General features: G+C 36.3%; 1 protein-coding gene across 5 annotated transcripts in view; it reads right to left on the bottom strand.

Moving 5' to 3' along the window:
• Positions 1 to 15,992: 15,992 nt before the first annotated feature.
• Positions 15,993 to 18,295, bottom strand: part of DNTT (DNA nucleotidylexotransferase) — a 145,524-nt gene continuing 143,221 nt past the window's right edge. For all 5 annotated transcript variants that reach the window (XM_030241268.2, XM_050976613.1, XM_050976612.1 and 2 more), the window contains one exon: positions 15,993 to 17,237. In XM_030241268.2, coding sequence (XP_030097128.2) covers positions 17,151 to 17,237 — 87 coding nt within the window. In that variant the 3' untranslated portion in view covers positions 15,993 to 17,150. The remainder of the gene's footprint in view (positions 17,238 to 18,295) is intronic.

The raw sequence follows: 18,295 nt of genomic DNA, 5'->3' as shown, positions 1-18,295 counted from the left end.
CAAATATAAATAAATCTTTTAAAAATTGAGAGAAGCACAGTAGATAAGCAGAACACAGTGCATGTAAAAAAAAGAATGGTGGTTTGAAAAGTTGGAAAAAGAAGATAAAATTAAATCTGGCTAATACTTGTGTAGACTGCAGATATTTGCATCTGGAATAATTTGGTTTTTTCTTTCTTTTTTTTTTTTTTTTTCCTAGAAAACTTCTCATTTGTTATTGACTTCTAGAAGAAGATGAACATTAAAAAAAAATGTAAGCGGTTCAAAAATTGTACTCAGTTTAGCAAAACCCCAGTATAACAACCTGCTCTGAAATTGGTAAAATCAGTTATTTTTCTGGTTTCAGAGAGTAGTTTCTTATGAGAAGCTAAGTGAAAATGTGAAAATGTGCTGGTATACCAGAGGACTGGCTGGTTGCAAAGTTAATTCATAAGCAACAGGATAAACTAAGGAATAGCTATTTAGATTTCAGAATAAATAATTCAGAGAACAGTTAACAGTCTGTGAGTAAGTAAGGATAAGAAGTCCCAGTGATGAGGGTGGTTTTGGCTCTAGTCCTACAGCTTTAATCCTACCATTTACAGTCTGTGCTTGGGCCTCTGATCTCCTTGCATGTGCTGTAGCTCAGCTCTGTGAAAGAAATGAGATTTTGCATTTGTCCATTCTGAGATGAAGCATCATCCATAGTTTATGGGGTTGATCAATTCATGTAGATGCCTGTTTTGTCTGTTCTTCTGAGCAACACATCCTCAAAGATTACAAGTAACTGTGCTATTATACATCTAGAAATTTAGTGGGGTTTTAAGCTTCTCTAAGTTTTCATGTTTGCTTTTAACACCCCATCAAACATTTATTTTACCTCCAAGCAAACATATGTTAAGCATAAATGTCTATTTTACATAGTAGTACAAGAGGAAAGCATTATTTATTGATAGAAAAAAAAAAATCTCTTGAGGAAATAACCACATATTATTTCCTGGCAAAATAATGGCAGTGCTCTGTCTGGATTACACTGCTAATACTCAGGAAATCCTTGTGAAGTCAATACAAATATTTAAAAATATTTATTAAAATACTCAAACACACTGCAGATTGCTCTGTTCCACCACATTCCATCTTTCAATCCATTCTCATCCAGTTGAATCAGATGAAAGGAAGATATGTGGCAGGCTTTCTAAATTATCTGTCAGAATGAGAGAAGAAGACATTAGAGAAAGAGCAGAAGACATGACAAGACATGGCTGGGGAGTGTACTCTCGTCCTTGGAAGAAGATTGAGGCCAAACTGCTGAGGTAACAAACTGGATTAAATATCTCTTAATGTCACAAGAACTCTCTCTCCTTATTTGCTTTAGTCAGGGGACAAAGATAAGAACAGAGAAGATATTTTTGAGAGGAAGTCAGCTAAAATATGGTGAGAATCACAGAATCTATAGCATAAATGGAGACACTGCTAAATGGATAAAAGGTTAAAAGCAATGTAAGAATGAAATTTTCTTCTGCTTAATTTTAAGCATCTTTCAAAACAGATTTCATAATTAGTTTTTCTTTCATCAAAGCAAATGCATTCTTGTGCAATGTGGTTTATGCATGCACTTAGGGGACACCATGAGTAGCAAAATGTACATAAAGTAGATTACTATAGAAAACTTAGTGCAAAAACACTGAAAATGTAATGGAAGCGCAGATGGTACTAAGTACATCTTCAGACAGTTGACTCTGAAGGTAATCTATAGTTTTGCTAGTTTTGTAGAAGGAACTTGAAATTTCTACTTCAACTTGCCTAAGGAAAGTTTCATTAAAATAGACCTTCCGCTGGGCTGTCAGTTCCCAACCAGAGTTTTCCATGGATTCATTAAAATCTGCTAATTTTAAGAATTCTAAAGTCTAAACTAAATTAAAGACTACACTATTATTTAGGTTTTACTATTATTTGTAATCTGTGAACTCATAAATTTCCTATTTGTGGCAACAAATTACAACTGATTTTTCTTTCTTTTTTTTTGTAGCTCTTCCTTTTTTTCCTAGCTGCTTTAACACACAGGCATTTTTTTACTCCCTAAGGCCCTAGGCACGTGACTTAAATTTAGCATGCAATAGAAATGGAATGCATTGTAACCTTTTGAAAGCAATATAAGCACCTGGATGACTAAGCAAAACAAAGCTCCAAGGTTTCCATTCATAACAATGCACACATCTAGGAGCATCATGCAAAAAGGTATGCACAGAATGTCAGGAGCCATTTAAGCAAGCAACTTCTTCCTGGCTCTTTACTTAATAGAAGACAGTTGCCAAAGAGGTCCTCATTTCCTGAAGTAATGTAAGAGAGCAAGCACGTTGGTCCAACTCCTTCAAAGAACTGGAGCATGAATACTTGATGTTTGACAGTATTTGTACCTCTCTGGTATTCTCTTTCCATCCATCATTATCATCAGTTCATTGCCTTGCCTCAAATGTGAGAGTACATCCTTGTCTGTCTGCCAAGAAAAAGTCACTGTACAATGCATTCGAAGTGATTTATGAGCTGAAAGCAAAGCAGAGGCACTGGATAACCAAACACAGATACATGCAGCAGTATCATTTAATCAATTACATTACCCACTTTTATGATACACTTGTGAATTATGTTCTTTTTGCATGTATAATTAGAAGGCAGAACAGATGGTGAAAGCTGAGTTTAAAAGGCCTTAGATAAAGTTTTAAAATAACCATTGCTGCCAAGTGATCATTCACTGTAACAGGATATATTTTTTGTTAAGCTATGTTTTTGCCACGGTCTAATACACTAGATGGTAATGAGACTGTAAAAACATTACTCTCCAGGGTCTTACTCCACCAGAGTTCATTGCAATGGAATGTGAACACGGAGAGGAAGACTGGGGGTGGCTCTAAGGTACGTTGTCATCGCTCATTTAAATGTACTCTGAGGAATGATGACTGAACAATCATCTCTGAGAAAGCAGCACTACTTTGAGAGGAAGGAAAATGATATCCTAATATGTAACCACTAATGCTTTAGGCATGTTCCAAGCTCATATATGGACATTTATCACCATGGAGCAAAGGAAAGTATTGAAAAAGAGAACTACATGCAATTCATTAAGGACTCTAATAACTCATCAACCCATCTTCCTATGACCCTGCTGATATTTTTTTTCTCTCAGTACTGTACAGTACAACCTACATTATATACTGCAATCATGCTCCCTGAAGGTCTTAGTTTTATTATTTGTTTATATCAGAAAGCATTTTTAAAAGAGGTTTGGTGGTAGTTTAAAATATAACAGCTTTCTCCCTGGCCTCATTTGGAAGCAAACCTGTTTTTGTGTTCTTGTGTAGTCCACTCAAAGCAGATAAATGAAAGATACATTCTTTCTAGATAATAAGTAGTTCTAAGAACCCATGTAAAATAGCTGTAAAATAGGAATTTCCTCATGTACAGAATGCCTAGGACAGCTCCTGACTGCTTGACTCAGTCTAGCAGCATCACAGTGGAGACAATCTCTGCACAATTTTTAGATTCCCACCGCACTGCAACACTGATGGACACACATCATCTCTTGCTGGAGCAGAAAATCAAAAAAAGGTAGTAAATTAGGCAGTGATTCAGCCACTGCCTTGTTTCTGAGCCAACCTCATGATATGTGACCTTGTAAAAGATGCAACCACACCTTTGGAAAATTCAGCCATCATTGCAGATGCTGAGTATTTGATCAAAGTTGTTGGTCAAAGAGAAAGGTGGTACTGGATATGAAATGTGTTGATTTTCAAGAAGAATTATTAGCTACAAAGTCAAAAAAATGTACAGAAGTTTTCCTGTGGTTACTTAAATCCCCATAGTACATCTGCAAAAATGATACTTTTCCTTTCAAATCTTTTTTAACATCTTACAAAACAACACAAACACAATGCACTTGGGTGAATCCTCTTTTAAAATAAAGCCCATTACATCTTTGCATTGATTATGTAACTGAGAAAGCAGAACATTTGAAATCATACTTGCCAGTTTTTACTACTTACTGTGCAAATCTAGGAAGGTTATTTTACTAGTTACTTAAATATTTACAAAGATATGTCCTCATATATTTAAACACTTGGCAGTGATTTGCTTTTTGCTCTGTTTTGTACTGTAGAAAAGAAAAAGCAAACAACAAAACAGCCCAAGCAAAAACTAGCAGATGCTGATCCTTCCATTTTGTTATTTTTAGGATTCTACTGATGACACACATATTCATTTTAATGATCTTCAGTATACCTAAGCACAGTATATAAAAAGATCAACAAATTACAAGTCCTACTATTTCTTTGTTTCACTGGCAGTACAATGTAGTGGTTGTTCATTAACAGCCCAGAAGCTTCATAGGTTTTAATGAAGCAGGATCTTTCCAACTGATAGCCTTCCCTTTCCCTCTTATACAACCCACCTAGTGATCAAAGGCTTGCAGATATCTTTATGCTGTTCCCTCAACATGCTTCTCACAGCATTTCTCATTTCATAGCAAAGCTGAAATTACAGATGTACCAGGTGTTCTTGAAAAATAATGTTCTTTTTATAAAGGTTTTTAATAATAACAATCATTAAGTAGAAGGAAACAGAGAGAGTTGACATGAAAAAATCTCTGATACCTTTTGAGTGCATGGGTGCATTACAGCACTGTTGCACTCTGGCTCTGGAATTACTTTTTGGAGCAAATTTTCTGATTATTCCTACTCACTGTATTTCAGCTTGCAGGAGATGCACTCCAGAAAGATGGCTAATAAATCCCACCTATTAATGCTTATTGAGGCAAGCAGGCACAGGAATAATTTTCAAGTATAAAAGTATGGAAGAAAAGAAACAAAAAACACCTGGAAGGTGCTTGTGGACTCCAACTGAAACCAATAATTTACCATAGTGTGACATCTCTCTGTGGTGGAAATACCATCTACTTCATTCTTAAAGCCAGAAGCCATGGTATTTCCTGTGACAACTAGAAAGCCAAATAGCTCATAATAATTTAAATTTAACTACTGGTTGTAATAAACACACAGTTTGTATATGTATGTATATCTCACCACAATAGCACAGTTTGGTAAACAGGAACTGATGTTCTGAGGTAACTGCTCTTGTGTTTCTTTACCAGCTGAAAATTATATACTCAATTACTTATATTACATTCTTAGCTTTAGAAGTTGTACAAACAAAAAGTAATCAACCTGTCATCTTTCACATTTAAAATGTCCAACACCTTATTAGTACCATGATCTTCTGAAAAAAAAAAAAATCTTAAATAAAAGTCAAGGGAGGTAGCCAGCACTCGTGACTTTACTCTTTGCTGTTGGTATGATACCAACAAACAGAACCTGCTGCCACTTCTTTCTGGTAAAAAAACTCTTTGCAGACCTTGGAGAATGAACTTTTGTGGGTACAATAAATAATGCAACATTTTCAAGTGCAGAATGTAACGAATATGAAAGCTACAGGAAAATCCTCCTCCGTAACTAGAGGTAAATTGCACAAGGCTTATCAATTGCATAAAGGCTTATCAATTCCTTTGATCCCATTTTAACTGCTGCATTTGCCTTTGCAATGGAGGGTTCTTAGGAGTCTTAGATCTACTTCGACTTCGCAATGTGACATTTTTATCTCGAAACAGATTGAGAAAATAGAAGGACTTTTGTGATCACATCAGAGTTGACACTGCAATCTGCACCATACCTAAATCTCATCCTACACTGGAAGAGAACTCCCACACTATCCTGCCTGTTGAAGCTTTGCAAAATAGACAGGTTGACTGCTTGGTGATTTGAGATCTGGAGAATGACAGCCATTGCTTTTGAATCTATATAAGCCTTACTTCACACTTTCATTTGTATTTAGCTTTATAGCAACTTGCCCTCTTCAGGCCTTATTTATTAAAGCATTATTTTAAAAACCTGTATTTCTCCAGCTCTTCTATGTCCATTTCCCACTCTGTCAAGCATATAAAGACACCCCTTCATCTTGGCCTGTCAATTACCAGCACCTCCACTCTCTCCCCAGAAGAAGCAACTTTTTATGAATTCTATTATTGCCTCACTACTCACATCCCTGTTGCTCCTTGAATTTGACTCCCTTGTCTGTTTTCTTATACTTCCCTCCTTCATTTTAAGGATTGTCAAACAAAGTTTCTGACACATTCTACAGATTCGCAGTGACCAAGCTGTATTTGGCATCTCCACAGCATCACCAACACCTACGATTCAACACACACTGCTGTGTTTCCTGCCAAGTGTAAAAACCTAAGAAGGTCCCAGGTTTACAGAGTGCAACTTACATTAAGAAGTATTAAAAAAAAACCTTGGTCATATAGCTACACTTTCATTTTTGTTTCCTCAGGATGAAGTGTTGCCTTACTAATTTATAAACTTCATTGCTGATAACTTTTTTATACCTTTTACATATTTGCCAAATGTGTTGAGTGCCATTTTGCTTTTATTTGCTGTTAGGGCACTTAATTAAAAAGTCTCCTATATTTTATAAGCTTTCAATTAGTTGTGTTTTGTATCCAAAGTCTGTATTTCCTTCATATATACCTAGAGTTATTTCAGGATTATGTGACTCAGCAAGCATATACAATTTCAAAATATTTTTGCAATGTATATAAAGTTCTTTATGCATTTCTTTGTGCTGTTTCAGTCCTCACTGCACCATGGGACTCTAATGAGGAGATTTAAAGTACTGTTTTTTTCCTATAATAGTCTTGTCTGGCTGTAATTTGGAGACCAGTGATCAGTTTCTGATCTTAGGCTGTTATGGGATTTTAAATTTCTTACAAAGCATAAAGCTGAGCTCTGATGTCTCTCAGAGCATTCCATTCTTGGCCCAGTACTGCTTCTAATCTTTATGCTGGCATTTAGAGGACAAAGTCTTTGGCAGTATTTGCATGTCCCTGCACGGATGCTGATCCTCCACTTATCTTTCTTTAACACCTTCTATCCCTCAGGCACTTTTAGTGTTCTTAGATCATTTGTCTGATCTCCACTACCAGACATGTTGTAATATTTTCCATCTAAATTCAACCAAAAAGATGAAAGCAGGTTATTTTTACTGGCAAATGTTGTTAAACTGTTATTTTTCTCTTTAGGACATAAGCAACCCTGTATTTAACATTCAGTCCAAATATGAAAAGGAGAAGAGAGCTGCCAGTCTGGTTATTAATATTTAAAGCTTAGGTCCATTCAGTTAACTGATCTTTATTTCTGCTAAGATAGCTTGCTCTTTTATTATCTTGATATTGATACCTTGGGCTGTGCTTTTATTTCTTGCAGCAAGACAGCTGTGAACCTGTCCATATTTTGAAATCTACTCTTTTTGACAAATTGGAAATCATAAAAAAGTATTGTTGCCTGTGTGTTCTCTGGAACATTTTAAACTATTCATATTCAACAGCTGAGTTCATCTCTGGTTGTACAGAGACCTGAAAAAATACCTGAACCCCAATTTTTAAAAACAGGGTACAGAATAGACTGCAAGTCCTGAGAGAGATTAACAGAAGCAAAACTTAAAGCTAGGTCTACTAAGACCAAATATATGGCTCACCTATGTCACAGGTACTGGGTTTAAGTAAGGTACTCTTGCATAGGTAGTACAGCTGGACAAACCATGTACAGCTGTTTAGACCCTGCATTAATCCCTTTCAGTGCTTTGAATATCAATACATGGAATTTTTTTTTTTTGCAATGTTGCACCAAGGGCTGCTAGATCTACCCTTTTTTGGTGCTTATTTTTGGTGCAGATTTTTCACTTTGCATTGGGTCATTCAGTTCTGTTGCAGGTGACTTAATGTGTTAACACGAATGAAAAGATTGGTGAGGCTTGTGTCAGTTACTCTTCTGAAGGATAAAAAGCTCCCTGATAATGGGTACATGGAGTGAAGGGTACCACAGGTGTTAGCAGCACCACAAGGAACAGTAGACTGATGAGTTTGATCCTAAAATGTGTTCTGTCTGCAGCATTCTTCCATTGCTATCTGCAGCCTGAAAATGGATGAGAACATGCTGGAAAACTGAAGAAAAGAAACAATGGCAAGCAAGGACAGCAGAGAGTAAAAAGCTAAAGCAATGAAGAGACCAACAACGAATGATCATGAAGAGAATTAGAGAAGCCCAAATCTTCTTGAGCAAGGGTTCCCTTTACTTTGGATTACTCCACAATGGAGAAACATCAGTGCATCCACCACCACAGGAGGGCTTATATTCCCTTGCAAATAAACACTGCATTCTAAGATGCTCAAACAAACAGAACCTGCAAGCTATCACTAGCACAAATGTTATTTTGACTTGTTTAACGACAGATTATGATAATTTCCTTCTCACAATGTGGATGAAAAGAAATGGTTTAAACCTAAGCAGAAATCCTGACATTTTGAACAAGTTTTCTGACTTTTTAAATATATATGGCCAAACATGCATTTCTGCATACTTAACACTTTTCTTCAATATGTGAAAGCCTGAGCTTTCCTTGAGCTGACAAGGAATGAAAGAAGAGTTGTCAAGGAAATTTCTGCAGTACAGTAAATGTACTGTATGTACATATGGATGCATTTCCCAGTGCCAGTCCCAGACTTTTACCTCTGCTTCAGCTGTCACGCTCAGTTGTGGGTAAAAATAAAAAAAAAATTGCTTTGTCTAATTGCTTAAAATGTATTGAACAAGTGAATGTGAAAACAGGATACTCTAAGTCAGGAAAAAAACCCATTAGCTTTTACAAGGGCTTGATTTTATAAGTTTAGATTAGATCTTATGAGGGCTATCATGGCCCTTAGAACTCAAAAACTAGTGCCTTTTTTCCATTTTTATATCAGTGCAGCACATTAAAAATTAAAAATAGCATCAACACAAGAGTATAACTATATTTTTAAAGATGCAAAAGTCTTCTTTATCATTCATACATGTGAATATACATTTTTCATGTGCATGATTTTCATCCCACAAGCCAGAAAATACAGCCAATTCCAACAATGTCACAAATTGCAGTGTCATCACCATCATGAAAATTCAAGCACAGAAACCTCTACTGTAGAGAAGTTTATTCATCTTTGCTCATGCTGGTTTAAAGCATCTCAAAACTGTTGATGATGATTGCAGCAGCCTGTCAGTGACTGGCTTCAGCAAAAGCCATCTGGATGGGACATGGCACAATAATTTCCTCCACCATCTCAAAACATACTTGCAGCTGAGCTTTTCCTCTTTTCAAGATAAGAAAGTAGTTGAATGCTTCTAACATAATAGATTGTCAAAGTCCAATTTATTTATTCCATACAGTATCTGAACATATTGCATACCACATAAGCTGCACAGTTTACATTTACCAACAGATGTTTTTCTTTCTGGAGCAGATGGTATATTGAGTGTGCTGTGATATAATTCACATTTGCATTATCAGTTGTGAATGCTAATGCATTCCATAAACTGAGCTTTTCGTTTTGATATTTTTAATAACCATACCTTGTCTGTAATAATCAATTTGTTTGATAATACAATCAAAAAAACCAAATTTCTCAGTTGCACAAAAAAGAAAATATTTTTCTTATTCAAAGGTAAGGTTTAGAAAGAAAACCCCAAGAATAAAAAGAAAGGGGCCAGAAATGTAAAAATTTTTTATTACCCTTGTCTGATATGTGCATACTTATTCTGGTTTTGGATGTTAAATATTAAACTTCAAAATTAAATAATTTTTACTTTTGCAAGAATTCCAAATTTCCTAAGCTGTGAGCTAATATTGAATAATACATTCTTATAAAAAAAACTAGATAAACTTACTTTATTAAGTCCTCATAGGCATTAATAAAGTGAAATAACTGTAAGTTGAACAACATGTTGCCAGATAATATCAGTAACTTCACTATTCTTGGGCATCATGATGGCCCTGCTAAATTTACAAAAAAATCCAAAATATTTTTTATTTTATTCTCCATTTAGATTATTTTTCCCATTGTTTTCTAGAATGTCACAAGTATCTGGAAGGCCCTGCCAAATAACTTCCTAAAAGGAATACAACAGATAATATATGCAGGTCCCAACAATATTCCTTTTTTACAGTATCCAAGGTGTATTTTCACATAAATGAGTTCTCCATTTGTTTACTTTCTGTCTATGATTACAGGTTTATCTTGGTGAATCAAGATAAACATCCTATTGTCAGATTACTTCTTTCTGCCACGAGTTTCATCCCACACAGGCACTGCAGGCACAAAGCAGCTCTGTCACTGGCACAAACAAGCCCAGCCTTCCTTAAGGGCACGAGTTCTCATCAGTTTCAAATCAGTGGGGCTGAAATGGGTCCCCTGATTCAGAAGCCCAAGGTCTGGTTAGTGCTGGGTGAGAGCAAACACCTCCTCAGCAATGTAAATCAATCATTGCTGGATACTGTGCTGCTGTTGGGTGTTGGTATTTCTTCTTACAGAGTTTGCTTGGTTTTGCACAGAAATACCCAAAATGTTTAATTGAGCATTTAGGGGCTAAGAAAGTGCTGTCCAAACAATGAAAAAAATCCAGATCAAAGAAAGGACATAGCAGTGAAAAAACCTCAGGTTGGATGAGGCACTGCAATTTGTCATAATGCTTTCTTAATTAGCTCTGTATGAGGATCAAAAGCTAAAATGTGACCTGTTTTACAGCCAGAAATCCATACAACAGCAAGAAAATGAATCACACTTATAAAAAGCTAAGAATTTTAGGCTTAAAATTCTGTTCCCTTAGAGAACCTTGCGGCATACTATGATTGATATATCAGCATAATTTGAGATTGTTGTCTCTGTCTGCTTTTAGATGAATTATTTGCAGTAAAATTCAACTAGCACTCAACATCATATGGCTGTATCTGTGATCTTTTTGAAGAGCTAAAAAGGGAAAATGAACAGTTGTCCTGTTGCAATAAGAGTAACTGTCAATCCTCTTTGCTTCTTTTAAAAGGAATTGCTGAGATTACAGATTCTGCAAGCTGGATACTTTTGAAGATACTATTCCCCTTTCCCTAAAACAGCAAGAAATCATTACCCATAATAATGGTTTTTCACAACTAGACCATTGAGATAGATGTTTCTCATACTACAAGTCATTTGTTTTTCTTGAATTCTATTCATTTAATGTAATATACTTCAGCTCTCAGGCAAGCCTCCACTATTGTTTTACAAATATTGTGACCTTATCTTAAAACTTGTAACTCATTAGAGTTCATAATTATCCATTTTTGCTATTATTTCCCGTTTGTCTGTGGTTAATTTGTTCTACCTTGTGCATGAAAGTTTGTTTTTCAGGGATTTTTAGGTACCCACCTTATTTTGCATGAGAAGTATTTTCCTCTAGAAGGATTTAATACAATTCACTGAGGTTCTTCTTTTGCCTTCTTAGGAACTGGAATAACTGCAATATTAAGTTCATCACTGACAGCTCTGATAATCTTCATGTCTGTTCATCCCTCCCTTACATTAGAAGAATGTTTATTCTCTGCTCAGCCCTTCTTTTTAAAATCTTGCAGTTGTTGATTCGCTGGTAATTTTGTATGATCATTAAACTTCAGTTCAAACGTTTCTTGGAGGCTTTTTTTGTCTTTTGAAAGCTTTAATGTACAGTCATTTGTCATCTAGTGTAGATTGTCTTAGCAACCATCTGTCACTAAATCTCAGTGTGGACTGGCCCACCCATCTACAGTTTCTTTCTCACTTGGATGGTTTTGAAAATCCTTCCCTGTATGCACACATCTACCAGTGGGGCTTGCAGCACATTTTAAATATAAATACAGAGTTCATTAGGCCCCTTTATGTGCACCTGATAGAAACTTGCTTAGAGCTGTTCAATGTCCAATTTCCTGGTCATACCTGGTCAAAGGGAACCTCTGGGTCCTTCAGGTGAGTAAAAGAAAAGGGTTGTGAACCTTTTCAGCAGGGAGGAGGAGAGCACTTGTTCTGTGGGTGACAGTGGACTCCTTCAGATGTGTGTCCTTGTCCTCTCATGAAATCAAATCTAACTGGGGGTAAGGGGTGAGATGAATGGGAGAAAAACACCCATATTCCTCCTGTGATTGTGATACCCTGCCTGAAAGGACACTTATATTTATGGTATTTGGCTTCTTTTTTAGTGTTGGTATTGTGAAGGATTCAAATTAAATCATCAATCATTTGTCAAGAGCTCTGCAACAGCTCCAGCCCTGCAAGCAGTCTGTCAGGGTTTCCAAAACAACCTCTTCCCACTCATGCAACGCCAACACAAAGAATACTTTCTAGCAGTCTTTAACACATTTAAAAGCATACTGTAAAAGGACAAAAGGCAGAGAATTGAGTCTCTGATATCTTATTTGGTTTAAAATACAGAAACCCCGTTCATGTATCATAACACAGTTTACAGCAGAACCCAAGGATTTCAGGATCACCAGAAGCAGCAGATCCCACCTACCCCATCAACAACTTTTGATCTTATGTGTGTCAGAGGAGTGCAAAGGCAAAACTTCCTCACCATTACATGTTGAAGTGTGGGATTTATAGAGTACACTTATAGAAGCCACAGGCCCAAGTGGTCTTCCAGCCCCTCCTTAGGCTACTAAAAATGGAACACTTTCAGACTTGTATCATCAGCAACAGTTTCCAACTGCAGAAACACTCCTACCCAGTCACATATTACATAACCTCCTCAGGCTCCATATTTGAAGTTAGATCTACCCAGCTGTGAAGAAAATTCCAAATCATCTCTCTTTTACTGCTTAAAAAAATATAAAGAACAAAGACCATTATTTTATTTTCAAAGTGCCGGCATTTATTTTTTATTATTTGGGTTTTTTTTCCCTAAATGTTGCAACCACAAGTTTCTGGAATATAATTTGCACTTCCCCAGCAGAGAAATTATCAATTTTTTTTAAATGGAGACCTTTCTTGATATTTTCTATTATATCTTAAAGCATAGCTTCCTTAAGAGGAAAGACACTGAAGCAGATAGAAGACTCAGAATAATTTGGACATATTATGTGTATATATAGCAGCCAACACATGAAATTATGCTATTCCTGCTAGAAAGTCTTTATTTATTTATTAAAAAGAGCATCTGAGTTAGTTTCATATAAATATTGTTCCCTTAAAACCTCATAATGGTGGGCCTTGCCATTTCCAAAAATCCATTTGAATGAGCATGTTGATTTTGCAAGAATGAAACACAAAAGGAAATATATATAGTATTATGTTTTGCTGCACAGTCAGGAAGGAACTGGAATCAAATGCCTACAACTATAAAAAAAAGTAGCTTGGTTTTCAGTGTTTATGTACTAAAACACAGAAAACTGGGAGATTTTGTACTTACCCAACACATTCTCTCTTCTTCTCTCCCCAGGGTCAGTCACCATGTGCAGACAGGATTGATTCTCACCAGCCAAGTGATTTCCCTGAGGCACCTGGGCTTTTGGGATGTGTAGTCCAGCATCACCCCCCCAACATGTGGAGTTTCTGTACCACCAGTAGTATTTGGGAATAGTATTTGTTTGGAGGCACTCACTGAAAAATAGTCTTAGATTTTATGGGTTGCCTATAATAACATTTATTGAAGGAGACATTAAACAGCTTTCTAAGTATTCTGAAGGGGTTTGAACAGCTTTCATGGGGAAAAGCCTCTTCCAGTTACTGTCTGACTGTGCAAGGTGGGACCCCAGGTTGGCTTTGGCAGAGGCTCTTAGCTCAGAGTGACACAAATACATTTTCACAGCATTCCACATAATAGCTGGTGCTATCAAGGATGTCCTAGAGTACACCTAAAAAGCCTCTTCAGCTAAAACAAGTCACATTTGATGCATCATAATTAAAATAAAAGACATTTTGTGCATCTGCACAGCAGGGCTAAAATGCTGCTTGGTGTTCCTCTTAAGGAAGATTTCCAGAACTCTGTCTTCATTTGTTTATGTAACTTTGATTAACCTGTTAGACCTAGGACCTGGTTATTTTAACTGCAGTTGCCAAAGAAAACTGTAAAATAGAAAGTAATAGCTGTTCAAGAAGTGAAAGAATAAATTTCATACCCAGGAATAAGATGGTCTCACCTCGCAAAGCCAAACAATTCTGCCCATAAACTGTAGAAAAGACATTTCACTTGGGGATTATAACATTTGCAAATATTTGGGTTTGGGTTTTTTAATATTCTGGAGTTATTTATGCAAAGTAGCAGCAGTTCTCAGGTTTCCAGTTATTTGCAGAGAGTCCATGTGGCTCCAGTTGTATGAGTGTTTAGGTTGCCCAGATTTGCAATTTTGTAGAGCTGTGTGGATAATTTAGCTTTTCCTTCACTACATCAGTTCTTTAGACATTAACTACATTATTACTCACCAAACTAAATACATGTCATTGCCTTTGCCTTAAGAGATTATTAAAAAAATCATATATTACTTCAAACCATGAAAAAAAAAATAACAGTGACTTTCCTTTTACTTTTCTTTTTTTTTCCCAGAGAGAGAATTACTTAGAGAGAGAGTTGGTATGTAGATGCTTATTAAACCAGTGATCCTTCTTTACTCACTGCTTGCCAAATTGCCTTGGTGTAGAAGCAGGGGAGGAGGGACAGACTTTTAAAAAACCAGCCTCCAGGGACTTTACAACTGAATTAGTTTGACATGATTTGTTTCTGATGAACAAGTTACCAATAACTTACCACTTTATTTTCCTCTAGGTGCATTAAAAATACAGTCTATTAATCATTGGAGCAATTCAGGAGATATTAAAGTGCACTGATCTGAAATTCTCTCTTCCCTTCCTTCTGTTATAAACGTTGGTCTGATCTTGTTACAAATGTTTGCCCTTTCCAGGCCCTGAGGCCCCTCCTGTCCTTCATGAGCTCAGCTTTGCTACCACTGACTCCAACAGCTCCATCACACTGCAGGGACTTTTCACTGGCACATGGATCCAGATAAGCTCAGCTGATAAAGGCTTCATTTCCTTCAACCTGGTCCCTCCCTGCTCTCCTCTATGACTTTTGTCTTTTCTAATTACAGTCTCAGCTGAGTGGTTTGGCAGGTCCTGCCCAGGGTACCTGTGATAGTGACTGGGGTAGCAGCTGCTCCAGTGAGGGTGTGCACAAGAGAAGCCATCTTCTTCATGATCAAACCATCCTGCTCATCTAGGCTGTTCTTCTCTTTAACACAACCCCTCATTTATCATTTTTTTAAAAATAGTTGATTCAGTGAGCAATCTGTACGATGTATTCTAAATAAACTTCAGAAAAACTGAGGGAAGTAAAAGAATAGAGTGATACCTGATTTCTTCTAGTCTTGGAGAAGCTGATAGAACTTGTGTTAGTATCTTTTCCCTCACAGGTGGCATAATTATAAGTGATGCATAGGCACCCAAGATGTGAATTATTTATTTATGTGGAATTCAGAATTTTTGATATTTTGTGTGTGTCTTGAAGTTTGCAGAAACAGCACAACTGGAATGTATAACTTGTTATAGGTGTTGGCCAAGCAGAAAGAATATTCAGACAAGGTACCATAGCTTTTGTTTTCTTCCATTAGGACTGAAAAATGTCACTGCTACTTAAGTGTCAGCATCCTGATGCAAAACACAGAGAAGCTACTTCAAACATCAGCACAATAAAGCAGGAAGCAATGCAAGTGCTTCATAGTTAGAGCAGCTTAGGAAGCAGCATTGTATTTTCAGCTCAGTTAGCAAAACTGCACTTAAATGGGGTGGTTTTATTGACACAGGCAAGAAGCAAATTCCTGCCATCAACAAATTTTCTACAACCCTGACTGAAGTTTTGGAAGAGTTTACAACACAGTTCTCTAAAAGTCTATTACCCAGTTGAAAGTCATGAGTAACAAAATAAGCATGCTTTTTTTGGTAACAGACACTGTTTGAATATGGGAAGCCTTTACTGTCAATAATAACTGCTGTGCACAGCCCTGTCATTGCCATTCTTTCCTCATCATGTCAAGAGGTGCAGTCAGCCTCCACAGAGGAAAAAAATCCAGATTTTTAAGGAAGAAAATTATTTGACCAATCCTGGTGCTCTTAGTCACCTTTATTCTCAAATGATGAATGATCAGTAAATCAGTAAATAGCTTCAAAAGCACAGAATGCCCCTGTTTATTAAAGGATTAATCTATTACAAATCCTTCATTGTCACTGTGGTCACAAGAGCTACCTTGACATTTTCTGGAACCAAAATATCTCATAGGGCTTTTATGGGAAAGCCTCTCACATCCTAGATGAATTTCTGACTAAAGACATGGAATACCACTCTAGAGCAGCCAACAGCCCAACAGCTCAAGTAAAATCCCATTCCAACGCATTCACACTTACTAGTAAATAAAGTTCCCTCTATCTAAATTGAACACAGATAATTAAAATCTTTTGTCTTGAAGCAGACACCAGCCTGACACTTTAAAACCATTGTTTTCATGCAGGTTATCATTCAAATTCCTGATTGAGGATCATTACACCTCATAATCTGATTCCTCTTTAGTCCAAATCAGTACTATAAATTTATAGTATTTTTCTAAACAATTGAAGATTGCTACTGAGTCATTCCACTTTTCCTTTCAAAATCCCTTCCTGTGAAATGCTTTTAACTCTCACTGATTATCAACTTGTTTAGAGTTTTTGTAGAATGGTGCCCTACCTATGAAAATATTACAACTGAAGCCTCAAGTTGCTGAGACTGCAAAGGAGTTACTGCCTAGGTCATTAAGGCTTATATACAGAGCAATTTTATACATGGATTCAGCAAAATACATAAGAAATTCAGTTAAAGACCAGCATACATTTCAGTAATGTTTTGACTCAGCTCAAATGTTTTGAATTATTTACATATTGTTGTAGCTGACTACTTTAAAAAACAAGTATTGTTCATACTAATGTTAAATTCCTATCATAAGCAAAAATCTCACCAGTTCCAAGTTTTCCCCCCAAAACAAGCTCTGTCTTATCACTCCCACATAGAAGCTTCAAAACTAGAAAGGACTGGAAATGATTTTGTAAAACTTAAACTATCATCTTCTAGGAACATTAGCAAGTGCAAGTGGCCTCTAATACTTATTTAAATTTTTTTGTTGTCATAGAAATACTTATTATATATGTATATATATATAACTATACCAGACTGCAAGGTGGGCAGAAAGACCATTGCAGCCAACTGATGAATGTACACTGGCAAATAATTTTAAGCATTCCTTTCCCATGGTTCGACATAATCCAAGCCAAGATGTGCAAAGATTTCTTCCTCACTTCCAGCTTTAAGGAAGATCCTCTGTGAAAAAAAATTAAAAGGAAAGTCAATAATGGTGTTAGAAAGAAATTTCAATTGATGTTTTTTGCTGTTGAAAAGGAGTTAATATTTGACAGTTCTACCCATTGTATTCTCTGTAGAATACACTGTCTTCATCAGAGTGCCTACCCTGAAATGCAAAAGCAAGTTAAAAAAGAATTTTAATTCTTTTAAAATTCTTGATGTGAATCAAGAATGGCTTGATGTGTTCACTTTTAATGACTAGCTTACAACTTTGTTTTGATTTACTTTTTCAAAACCCTCAAATCCCTCAAAAAGGGTCAATAGCTGGACTTCTTCATGAAATCATAAACATTTTAAAATTAATACAGTAATGTTCTCTATAAGTGCATTCAAACTGATTTGATGGTGACACAAATTGTCCATAGCCAAGCATTAAGAGCATCAATTCAAAGCCAAGCTTTTTTATTCTTTACACACATTCCTTATGAATGTTTTACAGTACAAGGCAGTTTTGTTTTTTATACCTGCACTTCTGATAATACAGGAGATTATTTTTACACAGGAACACTCACAAGCCTACATGCTGTATGATGGCTGATATAATGAAGCACATAGCCTTATGCATTCCTTTCATCACTGAAGTACAATAACAATTTAAAAAGCTGCTAAGGTAGCAAAGTAGCATTTTAAATTAATATTAAAACAGTAAAAACCTCACAATTTAGAGTTTGGAAGCAAGAAAGATATTTCAATATTTCAGCAATTCCTGAATCATTTGAAGTCTAAATCAGTGTTCAACTCTGAATAATCAAAGTAAGTGTTGTGAAAACTTCATGGTTGAGTTTCTAGCTTTACTCACTACTGTGAAAGAGGAAATGCTGTCTGGAGAACCCACTGATAAATTCCTTGGAGAAAGAAGAATCTCTGACTACCACAATGTTTAGGAGCCTGTGTGCCAGCAGCACCTCAGCTCTGTCAGCTGCTGAGCAGGGCCACCAGGAGAGCTGGGCTGTCCAGCACACCCATGGGAAGGGGTCAGGAAGAGCAGCCCATGATTAGATCAGACAGTCCCATGG

The sequence above is a fragment of the Serinus canaria genome, chromosome 6 (genome assembly GCF_022539315.1).
Source record: "Serinus canaria isolate serCan28SL12 chromosome 6, serCan2020, whole genome shotgun sequence".
NCBI lineage: Eukaryota > Metazoa > Chordata > Aves > Passeriformes > Fringillidae > Serinus > Serinus canaria.
This window is presented reverse-complemented; position numbering and strand designations above follow the sequence as displayed.